The sequence below is a fragment of the Lonchura striata genome, chromosome 3 (assembly GCF_050655825.1).
Source record: "Lonchura striata isolate lonStrDom1 chromosome 3, ASM5065582v1, whole genome shotgun sequence".
In the NCBI taxonomy this organism is placed as follows: domain Eukaryota; kingdom Metazoa; phylum Chordata; class Aves; order Passeriformes; family Estrildidae; genus Lonchura; species Lonchura striata.
The window spans coordinates 109786401-109809949 of NC_140705.1; the positions used below are offsets into that span (position 1 = coordinate 109786401).

Genomic DNA, 23549 nt, shown 5'->3' on the forward strand with positions numbered 1-23549 from the left:
AATTTCAAGTCAAGTAGCAGTTGGGAAATACCTTGCACCTAGTAATGAACTACTCTTTTTTTCAATTTGCTGATTTCCTGGTGAATCAATTTTTGAGTTATAAAAGGGCATTTCCACTGGAAACCTTAGCAGAACTTCTGTTAGACTTCTTCGGAGTCAAGATTTTAGGGTAGACAAATTGAGAGTTCACTAGGAAAGAAAGGAAATTGGGGGGCTAGTTTAGGATTTATGGAATTTTTCAAATATTTTGTGTCCTGTCACCAATTTCCTGCACTGGAATTATATGTAGTGATGTTTTATATATATATATATATATATATATATATATATTTTTTTTTTTTTTTTTTTACAAATAGGTCTGTAGTTTTTATCAAAGGGCTGTAGTGAATGGGGCTACCTCTGTCTGGAGACAGGTCAGCAATGGTATTCCTCAGGGTTCAGTTCCAGGGCCAGTTCTGTTCAATACATTCATCAATGATCTGGACGCAGGAGTTGAACAACCCATTAGCAAGTTTGTTGATGATGCCAGACTGGGAGATGCTGTTGACTCTCTAGGGACAGAAGACCTTGCAGAGGGATCTAGATATATTGGAGCATTAGGCTATGATTAATGGGATGAAATTTAACAAGAGTTCTGCACTTATAGTGGAGTAATGTCCAACGCAAGCATAATTTGGGAGACCAGCGGATAGAAAGCAGCCCTGCAGAAATGGATCCAGGGGTGCTGGTCAGATGAGCAGTAAACTCAAGCAGCCAAGAGAGCACCACATCCTGGGATGCATCAAACACAGCACAACCAGCAGGTCAAAAGAGGTGTGATTATCCTGCTGTCTGCCATTCCCACCTTGAGCACTGTGTGCAGTTCTGGGCCGCACAGGTGAATAAGGATGTGAAGGTCCTTGAGTACAGACAGAGGAGGGCAACAAAGCTGGCTAGTCTGGAAAAAATGTCCTGTGAGGAGCAGCTGAGGAAATTTGGGCTTGTCTAGTTTGGGGTAAAGAAGGCTGAGGGTGACCTCATTCCTCTCTGCATCTCCCTGAGGAGGGAAAGTGGAGTGGGAAGTGCTGGGCTCTTCTCCCTGGTATCCAGGGATAGGATGTGTGGGAATAGTTCAGTGATATGCCAGGGGACATATGTTTCTCAAAGATCTGTTTGGGCTGGACATCAGGAAGTATTTCTTTGGGGGAATGGTCAAACACTGGACCAAGCTGAAGAGGTGGTTGATGCCCCAAGCCTGTCAGTGTTTAAGAGGTGTTTGGACAATGCCCTGAACAATATGCTTTAATTTGGTCAGGCAGTTGGACAAGCTGATCATTGTAGGTCCCTTCCAACTGAAATAGTCTAGTCTATTTTATTCTAGAACATGTAGCAATGTGAGTATATAGAACACTGCTCAAAGCCATTTATAATCTGTTTATTTCCTGATTTTCCTAACATAAAAGCATTCTAATATGAATAAACAAGAAAAGAAAAACTATTTAGTCTGTTTTCTGAAATACAGTGGAAAATATTATACTCAAACCATACTTCATCTAGTTGTAGGCTTTTCCTTTAGAAAAGTGGACTCTGCTATTAAATGAAAACATATTGTTCAGACTTGCAAACATAATTGTGCAAACATAATGTCTGGTTACAAAGGCAGCTGGGTAAGTTTGTTAATTGTATTTTAAGCTCTGTAAGATCAAAAGCCTTTCATATATCAATTCATCAGGTGTGTCTCACATTGTGTTCCAGATTTCTATTTTGTAAATATTTAGATCAAGCAATTATCCAGAGCAAGATATGAAAATTTCCATGTTCTTGCTCTAACATACACTATTTACACAACAGATTTTATTCTTCAGTCCTCCCAAAAATAAAATAAAGTAAAGCAAAACAACAACAACAACAACAAAAAAAACCACCAAAAAAAAAACCACCAAATTTTGCTCCCCAAAATCTGAAATGTCCAAATAATAAAGGTGTATGATAAGCTAATATATATAAAAAGATAAGTAAATTGCTAATCATCACATAATGTCAGAATTATGATTGGTGCATGAGTCATTCTCCATAGCTATGTTAGGGTTGCATGTTGGTTTGTTTTTCCATTGGGCGTACATTTCACTCAAAAACGATGCACAAGATAGAATTACCCACAGTATTAACTGAAGTTGTATAATAAAAGCCATTTTCTGAAGGACCTAGTGCTGTTTCTTGTAATGAAAACAATGAAGCAGAAAATTCAGAGTAAAAAGGGCACTCATATGAAGAGGATAAATAGATTATTATTCTAGACAACTAAATTATATTCCTACTTTTATCAATGAGTTTGTAGAGAATTTCTTGAGTCACTATGTCAAATTATTTTTTGTGCTAGTTTTTTGGCATGCATGGATGAAGATGTTGATTTTGAATTGCAGATACATTACAAAATATAGCTGTAACTGAAGCAGAATAGAAGCTGTTTTGAACAGCAGATCATAAAATGACAACTGAGTATAATATTTTGGTACTTTTGACTTCAGTTTCTATTCTGTTGAGTGTAATCATTCTATACATTTGCAGCAAAGGTTAATTGATTAATTCTTGTAAAAGCCCTGAGGTGCTGTTATGATAAGCTTAGTATAAAAATGATTAGGAAATTAGATGTCTGATTTAATTACCATTTTGATGGCATAGAATAAGCAAATTGTAAGCTATCATACTGAACATGGAGAACTTAATTGATTACCTACTTATTAATTTAATATGTGCTTTACACTAAACAGGGCTAAGAAATCTAGTGGAAATGTATGCATATGTACTGTACATAAAACTGTACTTACTATATGTCTAGAACTTAATTAAATCACGTTGGCTGATCATCATAGCAAAGGAAAAGCAGAGGCAGACATAGAACCCAACTAACAACCCAGCAGTGTGTAATTCTCTTAATTCTAAAGACTTCCCTTCCTTCCTTTCCTTTCCACAGTATATACTGTATCTTTAGCAAGAATCATCTTTCCTCATATAACCCTTATTCAGGGTTCCAAAGCAAAACCTCCAAGCACTTAAGGAGACAGAAGTTGTGTGGAAAAAGATGAATTAATATAATACTTCAAGTGGTATTTTCTTATATTGGAGGACTGAAAACTGCAGAATTACTTCCATTCTTAAAATTCTGTTACAGTAATGTATTAATTTAGGGTCTCTGGTACAAATTCTCTTTTAAATGCAGGCTGCCACATCCCATAAGGATTTATCATACAGTTTCTCAAGCATCATTTGAATCTTTAAGACTATTGCTGCCTGGTGTTCTATGTTTTATTATTTGACTGAACTGGAGATAATTGCTGGGGTTTTTTTCATTAAATATATGTCTTATAGCAGGGTCTGCATTTAAATGTAAGCTGATATGGAATGTGAGAACAATACATATCAGCACCTTTGATTTCTCTCTGTGCACTAGATGGGCGTACACAATGACTATCACAGAGTTTCCCCAGCAAATTCAGTCTTGTATCATTTTTTGTTCTGACTTTCATTCTTACTGATCCCTGTCTTAGCTCATCTGACAGATTTTTATCTGGTATCACAGCTCCCCTGTATGCCTCTCAGCTTCGTCTCCTAGCTTGTTTCTCAGTAGTCCTATATTTCAGCTATTCTTCCCTCCATCTTTTTTCCCAGCTCCTTTTACATAAATTGCCTAGTCCCCTTTTCACCACAAAACCAACAAACCAAAACAAAAATAACAACAAAACCACAACTTTCATTAGTTTTCTCTTTTTCTCATCATTCAAAGGTTATTGTCTTCTGAGTAGCATGGCTTTGTTATCATTTAGTTCCAGCTGTGGACTTACATGAAACACAGTTGGTCAGGGGATAAACTGTATTGGTAAAATATGTCTATGAGTTACCAGTTTTATGTGCTCCTATCATTAATATGCTAACATAATTTCCCTTTTATATTGTTACTTTGGAATAGGAAATGATAGAATATTTCTGTAACATACTCAAAAAATTGAATGGTAGTTTAATGGCTTCATTAGAAGTCTGGCTACTTACCTGGTGCATAGGTAATAGGAATTCTCTTCTCTCTCTCATTTTTTAAAATTTTTCTTCCAGGAATCTATATCAACCTGCAGATTTGCACAACGAGTTGCTCTTATTAAGAATGAAGCAGTTCTTAATGAAGAAATTGACCCCAGATTGGTGAGAATTGTCTGGGGAAGAGGGAAGGAGATTGCTTGGTTTAAGTTATTAATCAATAGCAGCCAATGTGATGTTGGGGATTTTATACTGAAATGTCCCATTAAATTGTTTTCAGATGCAAGCTCCAGCTTTCTTTCTTTAAAATAACTGCCACTTTAATTTTCTTTTCTTTTGGATGCAATTGTATTTAAGTGGATCTTTATCTAATCTCTAAAGGCTTTCTCAACTCTTAAAGCATCGAGGAGAAATGGTCACTTTCATTATCACCTTAGTGTTGTTTTTTTAGTGTGATAATTCCTAAATCATAGTCACAAATCATTGGATGGCTCTAAAACTCTAAGAATGTACTAAGACTGCTAGTCACTTGATGAAGGCACACAGCTGCACTGACACAATTTGTGTATTCAAAAGCTGAGAAATATACCAAGTCCTTAATTGAAATTGATTCAAGGAACATTTTAGATAGGAAGAAAGAACTCTGTGGAGTTACCATTGGCAAAAAAGATGGAAACAAGCAAAGGAGACAGAAATAGCTAGTTTCTTAGCTAATGATTTTATTCATTGTTACTTGATGTTAATTAGCATATTTCAGTTACTGTTAATAATTGTGCCTTTATTTTTTTCTTGTCTCTCATTCTTGACTTTCAAAGGGAATAGAAGATCCTTATCAGGTTTTCAGCTGGTTCTCTTTTCCATTGTTATTATTTTTTTATTTTTTCTTTGCAAAAAAATTCTGATAACAATAGTATCACAGAGGTAAAAAAAAAGGCAAAAAAACCCTAACCCAGCAGGCATCGAACAACTTCTTTATTTCTATCTGTCTGTTCTCTTTTCTTTTCTACATAGATTTTCTAGTAGCAAATAATGCAAAACGTTTTTTCCATGGCCACAGAAAGCTTTGATTGAGGTAATGCACATTCAGGCTCCTGAACATTTACTACATCCTGTGGAGCTATACTCCACGAGTTTGGTATGTCTCACTCTGCAGGATCATTTAGCAAGTAAAGCAAAAGTGGACACATGAGAGTTAGAAAACCATCCCCTCTTGTGGAAAAGGCAGGGGAACACAAGTGCCTTGAATTTATATGGCCCTGTGCTTGTGCAACCCTATTATTCAAAGTGCTGGATTTAAGACTTTTTAAATGAAAATAAAATTTTATTGTAATAAAATAATATTAATTTTATGAAAAATCAAAATACAATTTATTGTCAGTATCTATCATATGTGAGTTGAATGCATGCTTTATAAAGGGGGTTCCCGGTACCTCTTGGTGCATCTGAGTTAAGTCAGATTGTTGTATAAACTTTATTCTTCATAATGGAGAATTTCTGACTTTTAATCTTACTGAGAAAATAAATTTGTACCTGTTGTACTTTTAAGTGACTCATCTTTGGACCTCTCTCACTCATGGCTCAAGGACATAATTTAAACTGAAAATCAAGGTTTTGAATTAAACCTGATCTCTTCTGGTGTTCATGTAAAAATAGAAATTAAGTTATTTTGCTTCTGTAGATTTTAGTTTGTCTGGATAATACTTGAAAATGAATCTTCTATCCATATCCTGAAATTGAGATTTCTGTTGTTGTCAGATTGAAGTCGGTCATTCTAACAAATTTGAACATTGAACAGAGATGTTAATGTGATTCAGCTGTCTACCATTTTCCACTCCAGCACCAAATTTAATTTTCTTGACTCAGCAGCTGGCACAAACTACATCAGAGTGTGGCACCAAAATGGGGCAACAAAAAATTAGGGTAAAATGTTTGGCCTGCAACATTCTCTAGGTGTTCTTGCAATTTCTCTAATTAACAGTCATAATTTTAATAGACTATTAAATAAAATAGTATGATAGATGTTCATGCTTTATTCTAAAAAAAAAATAATTACTTTATTGTAAAAAAACCTTATATAAACTACTGGTTTAGAGTTAAAAGAAGTAATCATATTCATGTTTTAAATAATTTGATTCTCAAAGTAAAAACTTAGAAAGTTATGACAAATTTATCCATTAAAAGAAATAGAAATGTTTGAAGGAGCTTTAATATCCAGTGAAAATATGTATCATCAATTTCAACAATCTCATTACTGGAAAGTGCATGCAATCAAAAGTGATTAATTTTCCTTAAAAACATTCTTCTCTTGGAAACTTATTTTGCACGTGGAATCAGTGTATGCAAAAAATATCACTGGCCTACTGATACATTTGAGCCATATAAAGGGAGCCTTCATTAAGTGATCAACCATAAAGTGTCCAAGAATACACTCATTTATGTCTTAGACTTAGGTATTTGCATATTGCCCTGCTTTGTAAAACTTGGCTTTGAGAGCTTAATGATTAGTATAATTTGGTTTTATACAGATATTTATTCCCAAAGTGCAGATTTTGACAATGACTTCCTAGAATTAAAAAATCTAATTAAGTTTTCCATGTAATATTATCACATTACTATTCGTTAATAAAATTTAATTTCATAATGTCACTTTATACCATCAGTTTGTTGCTAGCAACTGATGCATCCTACAAGTATAGCACACAGTAATTGTAATAATAGTGAAATGTCATATGAAAAAGAAAAAAGGTAATTCTAAAATTGATATTGCTTTGAAATTTCTGTTTCTATAAGGGAAAGCAAAAAAATCACTTGTGTTGTCTAGTTGCCCTCACTCTAAAAAAGATGTCAGTTCTTAAATGTTTTTTCATTATTAAGAGGAAAAACTAATAGTCAGAAAAACTTTTTATTCCTATTACAAATAATATTTCTCTTTTGCAAAATATCTTTTGAACTCTTTCTGTACAGCCAAGTCTTCTAACACAAGAATTTACTGTATTTGGAAGACTTTTCTTGGGTTTATAAATGGAAAAAGAGAAAGAAAAGGCACTTGGTGTATTTAAGGCATTTTGACAGTTTTTAGAAAAGACATATTATTTTAAAAGAGGACAAAACTAAATTATATTTACCTAAACTCAACCTTCTACTGAAAAAATCATAAACTAACTATTAATTTGTAGGTGATGCTTAGTTTATGCCTTGCTGTTTGTAGATGATTGTCCAGCTGAAAAAGGAGATTCAGGATTTGAAGGATGAGCTGGTGCTGGTGACTGGCAAGCAAAGAACATCGGAGCTTTCCCAAGAAGAGCTACTTCAGTAATGTCTTACATTGTTTCCATTTACTTCTTTGATTATTATACTTTTCATCAGTTTCTTTATTGGCATAAATATTTAAATTCATTTCAGAGTTTTAAACTTCCTTGTGAATAATAAAGTGGCATTAGGTGCCAGTTTAGAATGGCAGATTTCCATGAAAAGCTCTAAGAGGCTGCTGGCTGTGTTTTTGCAGCCTCAGCACTGAGGAAGTGAAGTAAACACTAAGGATGGGGATGCCTGTCAAATGCCAGGCAAAAAGAAGTGTTGTATAATAGGGCAAAATGAAAAACAGTCTCTCTCAAAACTGGATATGCAATCTGAGTTGATTTCAAAAAATATTCTTGTGCTAAATGTATCCTGCTGCAGCATTAGTTTGACATAAACCAAAAGAACTCTCACATTTCGGATCCACAATTAATCAGTCTTGCAAGCCAAATACTTTTTATTTTTTAACTGAACATGCTTTTGAAATATACTACTGAGTCATGTAAGTATTGTAACATTCTGTAGCTTTTAGTAACAGATCAGTACAACACCTAGGAATTCATAATTATTATGTATTTATTCAGGTCTAAATGTTCTCAATAACTGAATTCAATTACTAGGCTTGAAAAATTGAGTATGTAGTATGGACCTATTTAATTACTGTAGCTAAACTATAAAGAAAAAGTACCTGCCTAATTTTGTTTGATTAGTATATTAACAGTACCAATTTCTCAAGGGAGTTCTCCAGAAGACAACTACCAGGGCTAACAATCTCCCCTGACACACAGGAGGGTCTGGAGGCATGAGGAGAAGCTGCTACCTTGAACCTTGAATTTCTCATGTAGATTGTTGTCATTATTAATTATTTACATCAGCAGTTATCAGTATATTCTCCTAAACAGAAATGTCCCTGCGGTTCCTATGGAGTTTATATATATATATATATATATATATATATATACATATATGTCATCTGCCAAAACACAAGAGTCAAAGGCACAAATAACATTACAGAGTAGCACTAGATGTGCCAAGACTAGCCATAGAAATAAAAGTACCTTTCTTTTTCATTATATGGAGAATTAAATGCCCTTTATTAGTTAGCTTCTTTTTACCCTTGCAGAAGGTTAAAAAGAATCCCTTTTAATCTTCAAAAGATGACTGACTTTCAGTGATTTTATTCAGACATACTTAGATAATCTAAATGTTGATTTAAATAAGTTTTTGTAAAAATTATTGTAAGAATCTGTATAATAGTTCTAAAGAATTATTGTAAAAATCTGTCACATTAATTTTCCACTGTGGTCTTGTTTGCTGCTTACTTTGTATAGAGAAACTGGGGTTTTGAAAATCATTTGGGTTTTCTAAGACCACAGTCACAAATCTTATTTCCTAAGATTTTTTACCTTTTTGCCATGGAAATGTCAGTCTTATAAATAGGAATAGGTTACAAATAGTAATGGATTAATGGTTGATTAAATTTTTCATTATGATTATGCAAAGAAAAACTAGGAATGTACTATTTGCATACAATTGCACTATAGCATACATCTGGGAGGCCTGATTTCAGAAATGTGACTAAAAAGTGTATTAGTTTTATATTTTTCCTTTTTATCTATGTGGCACAATATACAGTGCATTACACTATTAGAAAATGTTTCTTCTGAGCTCATAACAAGGAATTTTGCATCCCGTTACTCCAGAAAGAAGCCAGGTGTAGACTTTTATGAGTTTCTACCTGCATTAAGTAACATAATGATAAATAACTTTCAAGGACCTCAGCTACAGTAGGTCAGTGCAAAATTTTAAGGTTTCTGAATTTATCATTTACTTGTATTTATTCAGGCTTATGCAGCACATGTATTCATTGTTGCAAAATTAAGTTCTTTCTTGGAACAAATGCTGTGGAATTAAAATACAGAAGAGCACTTAAGTACTGCTGACTGGGATATAGTAATTTTGAATACTAAACAAGAAGAGCCTCAAAAAATTTACCCTATCAGTCATCGATGCCATGTAACAACATTTTTCGGTGATTGTTTTCTTAATATGTTTCAAAATGAAAAAGATATATATATATATAGATATATATATAGTTTTTTTTTTTTTTCAGAGAGGCAAAGAGAGTGTTAGAGAATAACTGCTACATACATGAGTCAGACTGGCTTGTTAGTACTTTGGGGTGCCATTGAATGGAATGTTGAAAGCTAAGTTAATCTTTTCTAGAACAATTCAAGGGAAGGAAAATAGCAAATGTCAGGGTTTATTAATTTTGCATTTTCTCTGTGTTCATGCAAACAGCGTGCTCACAGATAAACAACTGGATGCAGCTCAAACACCCAAATGAAAATATAATTAAATGATAGTATAAAAAGCCACTACTTCAATGACAGTATCTTTTTGTGGTTTTGAACATTTATACTTTTTGAGCTTGCTTTCATATGGCAATAACATTTGTGACCATTATGATTTACATGACTGAGCTTGAGGTCCATAAATGTTCTGAGCATTTATGACAATCAGCAGATAGCATCTAAGTGTTCTGTCTCCAGTTAGAGTCTATCAACACATAACAGCAAATCTCCATGGCAGTTCTGTTTATTGGGACTGGCCATCTGAGTTTGGAGCTACTCATTATCTGGAGAGTTTGTACACATTAAAGAATAAATATACAAGTGAGTAGTCCAAACAGAAGTATGGACCTGGATGATGGCTGATAAAATCATGATTGACTATTACTGGAAAATGTCTGTGTTGGGATTTGCTCTGGTTTTATATCTATAATGAAAGCTAAATAATATTATTTATCAGGGGCCATACAGATCAGTTTGTTATGAGAGGGAGAAGAAGAAAAGAAACTTGGTATAGGTGATAATGCAATATACTCTGTTGTGCTTTATTTCAAGTGGCCACCCAAGAATGATTCTTAAGACACTAATATTGTATGGGATTATTTTATTATTATTGTTTTTATTATTGATGCTTTTCTTAAATGTCAGAGAGGAAAGTCTAATTAAGGTCATTATGAATTTCAAATGCTGTTTAGACATTTTTGCTTAGTTAGGATATCTTCTGTTTAAACTTAAACTATATCTCATCATGTGTGTATATATATCTATGTAAATAATTCAAGTTTATATAGTTCTTTTTCAAATTCTTAAACTTTGACTGAAGTCTGTGGTTAATTTTATTGTAAATAATTGACTAGTAAGGAGAAATGTTAGAAAGGATATTCTTATCCTTTGGATGTGTTTTAGTTTTTCTTTTTTTTTTGATTAATCATACATATTTTAACAGAGGTCACAGCAAAATTAATCTGCTGAAAGTATTCTTATCCTGGGGTTTTTTTAATTCTTTGATGCTGAGCACATATGGTCAAAGGTATAAAACATGTCTGTGAAAAACTCCATGCACTGACTACACATTTATTGTTTTTGTCCCACACAACACTATCTCAGGCACTTTTCAGTAGAAGACAAATGCTAAAATGAAGCCAAGTTCAATGATTCGTGTGTAGATCCAATAGTTTTTAGTCTAACATAGTACTTATGGTATTGCATAGGTTTTTTTGCTCTCTACACATGTTGCAGGAATTAGGTGTTAGTAATTGCCCAGGAAATAAGTGTTAATAATATGTGAAAATTATATTTTGTATGTTTCTTGACTTACTAAGTCAAGAAATGAGGAATATTTCTTGTAACAATGGGTTTCATTCTACTTGCTTGCATTCAGAGCATTCCCAAGGAAATTGGGTTACTCAATGCAGTTGGAATTGCTAAATATTTTCAGGTAGTATATGATTAAGCTGGGTTTTATTCTTTATTTTTTTTCCTCAAAGATCAAATTCTTCAGGGGTTAATTTTAATTTTTCTCATTTAATGGAAGGAAAAAAAATCCGTCAAATAGGCTTTCCTCATAATTTCTACAATGTCGTGTTACCATTCACTAAGTTTAAAACAAAATGGAAAAAAAATGCTCTTGACTTCTTGGGAATGGTAAATTATAATATGATGCACCTTATCAGTTGTGTGACTAAAGCTATAGCTGTCTGGATTTCAGAATTATGTGTTAAATGGTGAGCACTTTCATTACTGTGTCATAGTTTTGATTTTATTAGTTCTCATAAATGCTAAGCACAAATTAATTCTTCTGGTCTCATTTTATTTGTCTAAAAAGCAAGGCTTAAAAAATTCAGCTAGACTTCATAAGTGGTTCAGAATGTCGTTAGTAAAATGCTTCCAAAATCTGAATTGCTTGCTTTGGATCTTACCTTTTATTTCCTCAGCAGTAAAAGGCTGATCTAAATATTTCTTTGAGCTGAAGAATTAGTTTTATATTTAAGGGGAAAAAATTTAAAAAGGAGCTCTTTGAACTATTTTTAAAAAGTAGAAAATAACATCATACATCCCAAATACAAGGAAATTTTACTCTTTCGGGTTTAAGCATTATGCTTTAGAATAGAATTAAATTACCTTCAAATGATTTTTTTTTGTGAATTGCATGCCAAAAGTAAAAGAGAAAGTCTTTTTTGTTTGAATAATTTGTGATTTTTTTTAAAATAATATAAATGAGCTCACTAGCAATTCTCAGTGTATGCCCAGAAAGTCAGGATTTCAAATCAACATCCTATGTTCCAGAGCACCCACGCTTCCAGAGCTTTTGCCAGCTGGAAATCTCTAAGAACAGCACCGGAAGTACTGGCTTAGCACTTTAATTTATTAATAACTTTACCTTATTTCTTTCAGATACATATGTTATTACAGACACTTCTATTTTTTACTTCGACAGTCATATATTGTTCATCTTACTCAAGTTCTGGAGATCTCATTACTTCTGTCTTTCATTTTTTTCTGTTTCAACACAGTGACATCTGTATGCTATCATAGTATTAACAATATTGCACTGTTGTACAATATAGACCTTTAACAGTTACAGCTGTTGAACAAATGGCTTCTTTTACAAAGCAGAGCAAATGTTCTTATTTGCTGATATTAGTATTCAATTTCATTTGCAAGTTGGAAGAAATAAAGGCATATCACCTTGCCTTTTGTCAACACAGTTTTGCAGACCATAGATCTGTGTAGAAGTTAGCAGATTGACCGGCCTGAACTGTGTAGGCAATGTTCAAGAGAAAACAAGCTACCTTAGCTATAAAGTAGTCTTAAGATGTCTCACATTAACTGCTTGCTTAGATGCCTGATCTGGAATGATATTAAATCAATGTATTTTTGTAAAGGACATATTTTCTCCTACATTTTATGAAATCCGTAGCAACAGCACAGAAAGTTCAGATTCCCATTGCACATGCCTAAGTTACATGCTTAAAGTGTAAATAATTTTCTGTGGTCCTCCTTTTTGTTTTAAGGCCCCTGAAAGTAGGGGGAAAAATCTTATAAAAACTGATCAACTTTTAGATTGAAACTATTCCAAGATAATAGATTGTAAAGTTCTTTTCAAAGGATAGCAAGTTTGTTTCAGCATGGGGGTGGGAGGGAAGTAGATGATATACTATATGCTGGTTTTAGTGTTCAAAATTATACCAGTCATCTAATGTCATATGGTTTCAACAGTAATAGTGAAGTAAACTTATATTAGTGAGGTGTATGAAGAAAACATAACATAGCTTCTGTTGATTATTTATGTGTTTGAAAAAATCTTCAAGCTAGTTTTCAAATATATATGATCAACAGTGATCATAGAACCTTTTTCAATCTCACTGAAATCCATTAACTATTTGGTCTGATGAGTTCTTCTGAAGGTAAATATCTGTTTGCATCTTTTGGAACTTTGAATACTTTTTGATAGTTTTTTCTTTTGAGCTTATAAATAATAATCTGTAAGTGACACTTTGCAGAGTTTTTTCAACTACTTGGGTCTTCTATACTGTAGGATTATCTTGGTGTTCATCCATATGAGTATATTTGGCTTGTTTGAATTGCTGTTATGCTTGTCCTATGTAATTTCATTTTATTTCAAGTTCTTCCTACTACTTTGCAGATACTTTGGGTTTTTTTTTAAATTTTGATAAACTAAAGGTTGGTTTTCTCTTGCTACTTTTAGATATACTCCAGTGATTAGAGCATAACTACTGTTGTGGCCACAAGTATTAGCTGGCAGTGAGTAGCATTCCTTTCTGTATGTGCTTTTGAGTTGCTTTTACAAAGTGCTGCTGAAGAAGGAAATCATCTACTCAGCAAGATACTTGACATGTTCTTCTCTGCAAAAAAAAAAAAGGCACGTGTAGAATTACAGGCAGTAGGCACCTTTTTCCCTCATAAGCCAGTCTTGGAATGTAAGACACTCAAAGGCTTACTGCTCTTACTTACTATCCTGGTCTAAGACTGAAAAAAAACCAATGAAGCTTATACCAGGGCTATAATAAAACTATTCTATGAAATGCCTACTGAAGGAATTGTGCAAAGGCTTATGTAATTACTTCCACTATTTAGTTACCTTAATTATTATTTCACCCAGGAGTTAGCACACTTTGGTTAAATGAGGAGTTAAGCAGTTATTTCTGGGTACAGAATACTCTATAAATGCCAGTTATGCTGTCATGTGTACTACCTGTCAGTAAGGTATAACAGCTCTTCTCAGGGCAAGCTGGAACTATTCTGTGTACTTTTACCTTCTGTCATTTCATTTACAACAGTGCCTGGAAATACCTTTACTTTTTTCCCTTATCTTCCATAGCATTCATAAAATCCACTACTTTGAATCTCCATGGTCTTCCCATGCTGATGCACACTTGAAGCTAGCATAGCTGCAAGTTAGCTGTTCTTAAATGTCATGGTGGCTCTGCTTTCACTATCATGCATTTTTTAGTTCAATGGATTCATAAAACTTGTAGAGATGTGGCATTCCTTTTTAAATAATATAGACATCATTATTAAACACAATGATAATTTTTGGAATGAATATATTTTAAAACAAATAGATACCAATTATATTACCAATATGAGAACTATTGTAAAGTCAAGGTAAAAAACTTGTTTAATTAAAACACTCTAATTACCACAAGTTCTGCATTAGTTGCCTAGTTAGCAACCAGTTTTCATAAACTTAGATTTTTTGCTCATGACAGAGTTCACAACTGACACACCATATTAATAGTTATTTAAGTGAACTTAATTTTGATACATAACATACAATGTCAGTGATCAGGGGTTAAAAGGCAAGTTCTCTCAGGAATGAATCATGGCACATAAAGCAAGGTCAAAACAAGTCCTTCCAAATCTGTGTTTTGAGACTGTGCATCCTGCAAGCTATTGAGAGCTCCAAACTTTAAAAACATACTCAGCTGGCTGGGAGTGCTTTTCTGATGCATTTCAGCTGTGTCATTTGCATCCTGGTTTATCCAAACAAATGACTGATTCAGAAGCAGATTTTTAGAAAAAAATGTAGGTGCATGTTATTTTAGTGAATGGGTGAAAGTGAAGTAGTACAGTGCTCAGTTAATCATTCTGAAGCTGTGCTATCAGAAAAATTGCATGGAATCTGAATTCCATGAAATGTGGGCGGAAAGCTTCTGTGATTTATGTGCAGTCTAGTCAGTAAGCAGTCTTCATTAAAGAAGAATTTCTGAAGTGGAAAGTAACAGAAGAGAAATAAAGTTAATAATGTAAAAGCTGTCTCTGAGCTGCAGTACAGTGTGTGTTTACATTATTTGCAAAATAAAAGATATCAAGAGGAAAAGGCTTCACCAAGAACTTGGCCTGATTTACAGTCACTACTGAAAGAGCAGTGTTAGTTTAACACATTTCCATCCCAACTGTTTATGACTGTTCTACTGTGAGTTTTCTTCCAAGCATCAGCATAAGGACTGTGCTTGACACAGCTTGTGGTTTCACATTCTGATATCATGATTCAAACCTGGATCAGTAATACCTTCCTTTTTGTACTATGTTAAAATGTAAAGGGCCACTATCAAAATTAGTTTTAAATTAATCTTGTAAATCACTTAAAACTGTTCCCTTGACATTGACTTAAAAACTTTTGTGCATGTGTGTAATCTTTTGCTCCTATTTGGGGTTTTGTTATTTGATTTTGGCTTTTTTTTTCTTTTCTCTGATGAGCAGTGGGAAAGAAAGCCCCATTCTTTGTTTACTGCTGTTTTTCACAGAAAATGGGTCTTTGTTTCATACTTCCGTATTCTTCATCCTTCTGAGAATTTCTGTTGGGAAAACTATTTTTTCTGATACAGCAGGGTTCTGGCAATAGTCTTCATCATAACCTTGTTCTTATTAGTGTTCCCTGCTGTTCTCAGGGAAGAGCATTGCAGTAGTAAAAGAACAGAAATCTATTAAAAATTACCTTGGATGCTTCATTTGTTTTAATAGCATCAAACAATATTTACTGATCTGTAGTTTACCTTACAACATACAAGAGAAAGGAAAAAAAAGGGAATCACTTTGGATGTCCATGTGTTATAAGAGGCATCTTCATATGATACTTATTTTCCTGTCATGTGAAATTAACAGTGATCACCCACGTTCCAGTTTTGATTAGCACAAAACATTTTTGAGAGCCTTACTAAGCTAAAACTAATGAAGAATGCACCATCTGGCTTGCTAATGTTATTAACTACAATAAATGAAAGATTATTAGTTTAATATTTGCTTATACACAAAAATAGAGTTTTTAGTATTTGTAAAATATACTTTTAGGTTTGGGTATTTTTTTAATACTATCTTAATACTTTCAGTGCAAGTACCTTGTGGCTAGGTACTTCTATTTCAGATTAATGGACCCTTTTCTGATGTAACTCACCAGCATAAGAAAATTCCTTCAAATTTAAATAAATTAAATTGACCCTCTTATGTTAGGATAGTACCCAATACAGATAGCATATTTCCACTGAAGCAGTTAAGTGTGACAAGTAAGCAGTTTAGAGTTTAGCAATTTTCAATTCAGCACTTGTACCTACCTCCATAATTAGGTTTCCATTGAATTTCCGTTAATTAAACAGCTTTCATCATAGCTTTTGCTTATCAAGCTGACTTTAAAAGCAGAGCAGTGTGAATTCTTAGCTCTAAATATTTTTTTATAAGGGTCTCTCCAGTGTGATATAAAATTCCTGGTGTTGATCTTCAGATGATAGTACAGAGAGCATCTCTTTATCTGGTTTTCTGCTCCAGTGAGTGATAGGTATTTGTTCCAAGGTTTTTGGTGTCATTTCATTACTAGGTCTTTGGCTTGATTATCTCAAATTTTGATTTTAGTTGGGGGATTATTTTTTTTTTTTTTGCTAACAATTGATATCTTGCAAAGCTTTTTTATAAGTTATAACAGAAATAGAATGTCAAACAGGAATTTATTTCTTCTGTAGTCCATCTTTCATATAACAGGGAGGTCCAGGACTGCTGTAGTGCTAATCTCCAAAAATACAGTCAAGAAAGTAAACATAATATTGTACTGTAAACAGGAGTTCCATATATTCAATATTATGGAAAGTGGTTTTGGTATGTTTGTTAGTTGATTTTTTTTGTTCTTCTTGATTCTAGCTGGTTTTCATTATATGCTTGAACCAAAGCATTTGAACATTTTTCCTTCCCTCTAGATTATGAGTTACCTTGGCACTCTTAATCATGTTGTAGAATCTACATATATGATTTTTCTAAATTATTTTCCCATTGACTTTTGGCAATTTTTGTAATGGGGAAATTAAGGTTCAGCAGGGGTTGTTTTGGGGAGTAGAAAATCTCAGTCACATAGAAAATTTTCAAACATGGTATATATTCTATATTCAGCATGCTCTTTCCTTTAGCGAGTCATAATCAAAATACCCTTATTTGGGCAGCTTTATTTCCTAATTTCTGGTTTGAGAGGACATGAAAATGTTGACCATTATCCTCAGCATAAAAGCATAAGTTAATATAAGGATTAATTGTTCAGGCCTTTTTGAAAGAAACTAGTTCACAGCTCTTACAGAAAGTAGGACATACTAACTAGGCTAACAGTCTCATGGCTGAGCCACAAAAGATGACTAAAAATACTTTATTTCCTATGCCTTTTTGCTATTTTACTATAACTAAGTTGAAAAATGGTCCTTTAGAAAGAGAATGATTTTAGTTTGCCTCATGTTTTCATATTAACTTTGTTCTGCCACTTACCCATGCCTCTGAATAGGCCAGTAAAGCAAGATTTGCTGGAAAGTTCTCTGGACTTCTTGGTCTCTGTGAGTTTCTTGCTACTCTTGAACAGCTAGATCCTACTTTGTTCAGTGTTGGGATATTTAATCTGTTCTTCTGGTTCAATTCTTGCTGACATTTTCTTGCAAGAGTCTTTGAGAAAAACAGTTCAATGTGCATGCTCCTTGTAGAAAACTAAGAAACAAATATAGGTGACTATCTCGGAAGAATGCTATTATTTCTAAGGAGAATTATATTATCCATCTCTTGAAAGTAAGAGAATGAAAAAGAAAAGTTATTTTGGCTCTCCTTTATTTCCAAAAACGTTTTTTCTCACTGTCTCCCTATTGGAGGATGACTACAGCCTGTGCATGGTTTTGACCAGAAAGAATGTTCTAGACATGTAACTGTAGGTGACCTATATGAATTTTATAAATCTTTTACAGCCCTATTTTATATAATTTTGTGCTCTAATTTTCATATATTCTATATATTTAACTTTATGGAGTATTTAGAGATAAATAGAAAACTGATTTTGTCTGGAATATGAGAAGCTAAAAGGATATTCATCTTGTAAATTCTACTGTCATTAGTTTCTGTGTCACGTAGCAAACAGATATACCTTGTCTAATATATGCTAGGGAAAAGTAAATGTACAGTCAGTATTCCTTTTTATTCTTATTCTCTTCTGTATTTTTTCCCCTTGCCTTTCATTTGTTTATAGTATCCTTGATTAATCTTGTGAATGTTTCTGGAAATAAAGGAGCATTGTCTATTCTTAATTTTTAAAACTGAAGATCTGAACTGTATAAATTCATCTTATTTTGACAGTCTTTGAGCTGCTAAATCACTTAAACAGAAGATGGTTACTAAGATCTACTCATTGAGAAGAGAGTCTTCAAGTTGCAATTGTATTTCATTGTTTATTTTGTACCTTTGTTTAGTGCTTCAGTTTTCTGGAAGAAGTCCCAGAATGTCCAGTGTGTTGTCAGACTGTGTTTATTTTAGAAAGAGTTCTGATGTTTTTTACACGGAAACCTAAAAGAATGAAGGAGGCAGTGATTTCTTTTGCTAAAAGTCATGGAGATTTGCATGGCTGGTTTTCTTTATTTATTTTTAGTTTTGTTTTATCCATAACATTTACACTTGAATGGTCTTTTCCTTTTCTTGTTCTAATTCTTAATGATGAAATATTGAAAATTTATCTAAAAATACACTGACAATCTAGGGTTTCCTACAACCAGAAAAGAGGCTGAACTGGTTTATAACTTCAAATTTTCAGTGTGCTAATTTAGATTTGACTCATTCTTTTGGTGCTCAGATCTCTTTTGACTTTTATGTACTACTTGGAAATCAAAAAATGTGTTGCACTGTTGTGTTTTTTCAAGAATTCAGAAAAGGTAACATCATAGAGAGGAAATAAATTTATATCTGTAACTACATCTTGTTTGTTGCACTCAACAAATGGAGCTTGACTGGAAAAATAATTTCAAAAAATAGAGCATTATGTTTCATAAATTATATATTCTTTATCTTTCTCTTGAAATATTTTCATATTATAGTAATTGTAATTATACAAGTTAGGGCAATTTTTTTGATTGATTCCCATACGCTAAATCTGTTGTAATCTGAGTATGGGTAAATCCCTGGCAACCAGATAATCTTTGAAAGGTTAAAACATCTCCTTCATAATTTATACTTCAAGGTAAAGGCCCATTTTTGTAGATGATTTCATACAGTCAGTCTAGAGAATCTAATTATCAAAAATAAGTTTTGACTTGTTTCCTCTTACCGAAACCAATAAGGTGCTTAAAATAGAGACAAATACTGACTTACTCTGTGTCTGTGTAATCACAATCATATTCTTGTTAATAGTATAAATGCCTCTCTTTTCCCAGTGCTTATGCAAATGCTTGCCTCCATGGATGAAGGATTAATTCTCCTGCACTTTGTGCTTAGTGTGTCTGCAGAGAATATGAGTAACTTTGTACTTTTGGCTTCTGTTCTGTTGTACACCTAATGCTGTGAAAAATCATGTAGCAACAAGTAAAAGTTTGGTTTCTTTTTACTGAGTAAATTTTGTTATCTCTTCAGTTGAGAAGCAACTCAATGCCAATAATACTTCTGTAGTTAATATTTCTCTTTAAATATCCTCTGCTTCAAACTCTCCACATGTACAACTCACATTGACTTCAGGGACTGTCCTATAAATTCAGATGTTGTGAATTTTGGACATTCGATGAGTGGAATATGGAACATATATGTCTTGTTATTTAAGTGAAATGATGAAAATGGTAGAGCAAAGTTTGAAACTAACCCTCTTGTTTCCTTTTTCTTCTGTTCTGAGTATTGCCACTTTGTTGTCTCTAGAGGGGATAAATATTAAAATTTTCTGTTATGTTTTCCAATTTTCATTCCAGCCTTGAAGCTACTGATTTTCAGCTATATATCTCCTGAAAATAATGTTGGGTTTTTTTCTGGTTGTCATGCATGTTACTGTTTCACTCTCGAGCAGGGATTTCCTGTTACTGTAATGTGAAGAATTTCAGTGAGGGAAGTCTTCAGAAGCAGGGAAATACCACAAGGCCTACTCTAGGGTCAGCTTTGAATGCTTGATATTATAATGCCTACAATTTTTCTATATTGTTACAACAAAGTGATTCCAATAATAAAATGGCAACAAGATTCCCAGTCCTGTAACGAAGAGGATAAATGAGTAGGAAGTGACATTCAGAAGACTTGCATATTCAGTGGGAAGCTGAACAAAACTAGTCCAAAAGAAACACTAGGTCCAGAGATGAACTCTTGCCCATCTTGGGCAGCTGGGTACTTGATGCAGCTACTTTAGGTTCCCTGGCACAGAATTTAAGTTCATCATCTGAGGATAATAACCAAAATAAACATTTAAAATTATAAAATAATGCTTTACAGGGCATATGCTTATCATTGTTGCCCATCATTTGCCTATTCAATAATTTAAATAGCATTTGTCAGGAACAAGGAAGCCATTAATCTGAACCCAGTTGATGGAGTTTGAATTTTCACTTGCAGTTCCCCTGAAATATACCTTAGTAAATAGGTTAAAAGTCTAGTTTGGGCTTAGAAATCCTCTTCCCTTTGTCTTGAGAATGAACTTCAATGCATCCTGAAATACAAGACCTGGAAAGATGTTGACAGCATGTAAGTGGAAGTCTGACTCTATCTGTAGAGATGTGGCATCTGGCCCAAAACGTGGTATATTATGCTGTGTAGTTTTCTGGTCTGATAATTTGGTTTTGATAAATAAAGAGGGTGCTTCTCTGTCAGGTTGTCATATGAAGACTGAATTACTGAACTGCTTCTCCCTAATGAAGATTTGGTCAGTTGTTTGTAAAGAATGGAAGAGAATAAAATGCTAATTACATTTCATTCCTCAGAAGAACAGTAGGTCTCTGAGAAGTGTATAAATATCTGCACTAAAAGATAGTTTACCTTACTTGGTGATTGGAGCAGGTCATTTATGCATGAAAGCTATGGTATCTGCTGACTATTGTAATAGAAAAAGAAGTAGATTTTTCTTTTGCACAAATAATCATATATAGTAACAAATCCTATGCCCAAAATCTCTTAAAGTCTAGTCTTCTGAGAGAGCAGGTTTTAAGTCTTTTCAATTATGAGATAGCAGAAGAGCAAAAGGTTAGAAATTAAACAAGAAAAAGAAAAGATTACTTCTAAGATGCTTTTAGTCTTAGAACTATTCCTTAGCATGTGCCATTATGTTCAGATATGCAGTTGTAGAATCTTCAGTATCAAATCTAGGTTTCATTAATCAGAACAAAAATACATTTCAAGTGCATGGACCTTGAAGAAAAATAGCCTATTAATATCTGACAGCTTGGTACATTTCGTATTGTATTTAACATGCCACTTTGCAAAGTTGTCTGATTGTTTGTAATTTTTTTTTTTATTCTCTTATAAATGTTATTTCCAGGTTGGATGAGTTAATTGAAACATTTCTCAAAGATAATGATCCTGATAGCTCTCTGGATGTTGGTGCTGACATGCGGAAGATCAAGTATTCCTTTGTTCATATGAAGGTATTTTTTTAAAAAAGAGATGAAAGTGCGGCTGGCATTCTGAAAATAACTTGGAAATATTCATGATTGAAAAGTGCTAAAAGAAATTCAGTGCAGTTGAGAGGTATGGGAAAAGGGTAAGGCATCTGAACTTTAAATAGTGTGGAGGGCTCATAGAAAACTTAAATTTAGCTGGGAAAATTCAGCAGCATTTTGTGAAAACATCAGCAAGGATCTCAGCATGCAGTGAATTGTAAGAGCACTGGAAGTTACTGGAACCAAGACAAGTTGGTTTTATATGGAGAGATGTTCTCATCTGTATTTCCAGCATTACTGAGGGTTTATTTTGGACAAACTATGTTGAAAGAGGTAAAAATGTAGGTTAAAAAAGCTATATCCCTTTATCTATCACTTTAATTCCTCTGATAGTGTTGCAAGACCTTCTGAATCATTGAGAAAACAAGAAGCATTTGACAATTCTGAAATTATAGAAGATAATACTTTTCTGTATTTTGCGATATAGTTTTTCTAATATAATAGTGTATACATTCCTGATTTTAATTTATTGTCCTTAAATAATTGGTTTTTAATTATATTTTTAATACTGAAATTTCTGTGATACTAGAGAACACTGGAGTTTATATGTAGAAAAAGTAAAATAAATTGCACCCTTGCTAATAAAGATTAAAAAATACAATTTGTTTCATTCTTGATACAATGGATATAATTTGACAGTCAACTATGGCATGATTTTTTTTCTGCCAAGAGTATAGAAAGGTTTTACTTGTCTTACTAGAGCTAGACTCTCAGAATAGAATACAGAGCTAGAGGGAAAGTTAAAGGGGTGTTCTTTTTTTGTTTCTCTTTATAGCAAATTATAAATCATCCAATGACTTCAGGTAATAAACTGCTCTCACAAGACATCTCTGAAGAAAAAAACAATAGCGAAGAACTGGAAAAACTGAAAGGACTTCTGCAACAAAGAGACAATGAAATCAGTATCCTTTGTGGGGGAAAAAGTATTATTTGAGTTTGACATGATCTTACTTACAGCCCTGTTTCTTTGTGTGAGAGAGGCTGTACTGTGCTAAAGGAAATACTCAATTCCCAGCTTTTATGTGACAGGACTTCTGCTTTGCGCCTGCTTCTCTTTCTGTTTTTACCAAAATCAAAATCCTACATCCAAGCACTACTTAGCTTTAGAATGGCCCAGCCAATAACCAAATATTGTGATCAGTCCACACCTAAAACATTCTCCACAAGCAAATTAAATTACGTTTCAGAGGGGGAAACTCTGATGCTATAGAAGGACCAATCTATTACCTTACAAAGAATTGAATTTCCTGTATGTGTTATTTTTAGCCAAATGAAGTGTTGCTTTGGGGACTACTGGGCAATTTGCCTTTAGAACAAATATAAAACTTGTACTTTTTACATTTAAATTTAAATCTTTTTGCACATAAAAGTGCTAAGCTGCTCAGGTGTGTTTTGTCCATTTCACTGCCTCATAGGAAACACGAGTAGCTGCACTGCAGCACGATGGGTGGGAGGTATTTTTAGCAGGTTGGCAGACCTGTGGGCAAACCACAGCCACTGCAGCCCCAGCTTTTGGCTACTCAAGTTTGCAATATGGCAGAGAAATTAAAATATGGGGTTGTTTAATGTAAAGGTAACAGGGGGTTTTCTCACAGTTATTAGTAAAGAGCAAAGCCAGTTGCATTCTTTGTGCTCAACAATTCCAGCTCAGTTTTATATGTCAAATGAGAATGGCATTTTTAACTGGGATGTAGCATGTTACCTATCTGAACTGAGGTGGCATGAAAGCTTCCCCATTTCTGCTCTTTCACAATGATAAGATTGTGTAAAAACACAATGCAGTTTCAAATAAATTTAGCTAAAACACTAACTCATTTCTTTCAAAAAAATCTTCCATTTTTTTTAATGTATATTTAATATCTGAATTCCCAGAAACATTTCCTCCTGAAATGAATTACTTCATTAGTATGAGAAAAAAAGCAAAATATCTCTATCAAATGCACTTGTGCTCAACAGATTTATA

At 33.5% G+C, this 23549-nt stretch overlaps 1 protein-coding gene across 6 annotated transcripts in view; it reads left to right on the plus strand.

Annotated features, from left to right (window-relative positions):
* Nucleotides 1-23549, plus strand: part of KIF6 (kinesin family member 6) — a 149719-nt gene that overhangs the window by 38718 nt on the left and 87452 nt on the right. For all 6 annotated transcript variants that reach the window (XM_077781856.2, XM_085576098.1, XM_085576097.1 and 3 more), the window contains 4 exons: nt 4087-4173; nt 7217-7320; nt 21406-21511; nt 22362-22488. In XM_077781856.2, the coding sequence (XP_077637982.2) occupies nt 4087-4173; nt 7217-7320; nt 21406-21511; nt 22362-22488 (424 nt within the window). The remainder of the gene's footprint in view (nt 1-4086; nt 4174-7216; nt 7321-21405; nt 21512-22361; nt 22489-23549) is intronic.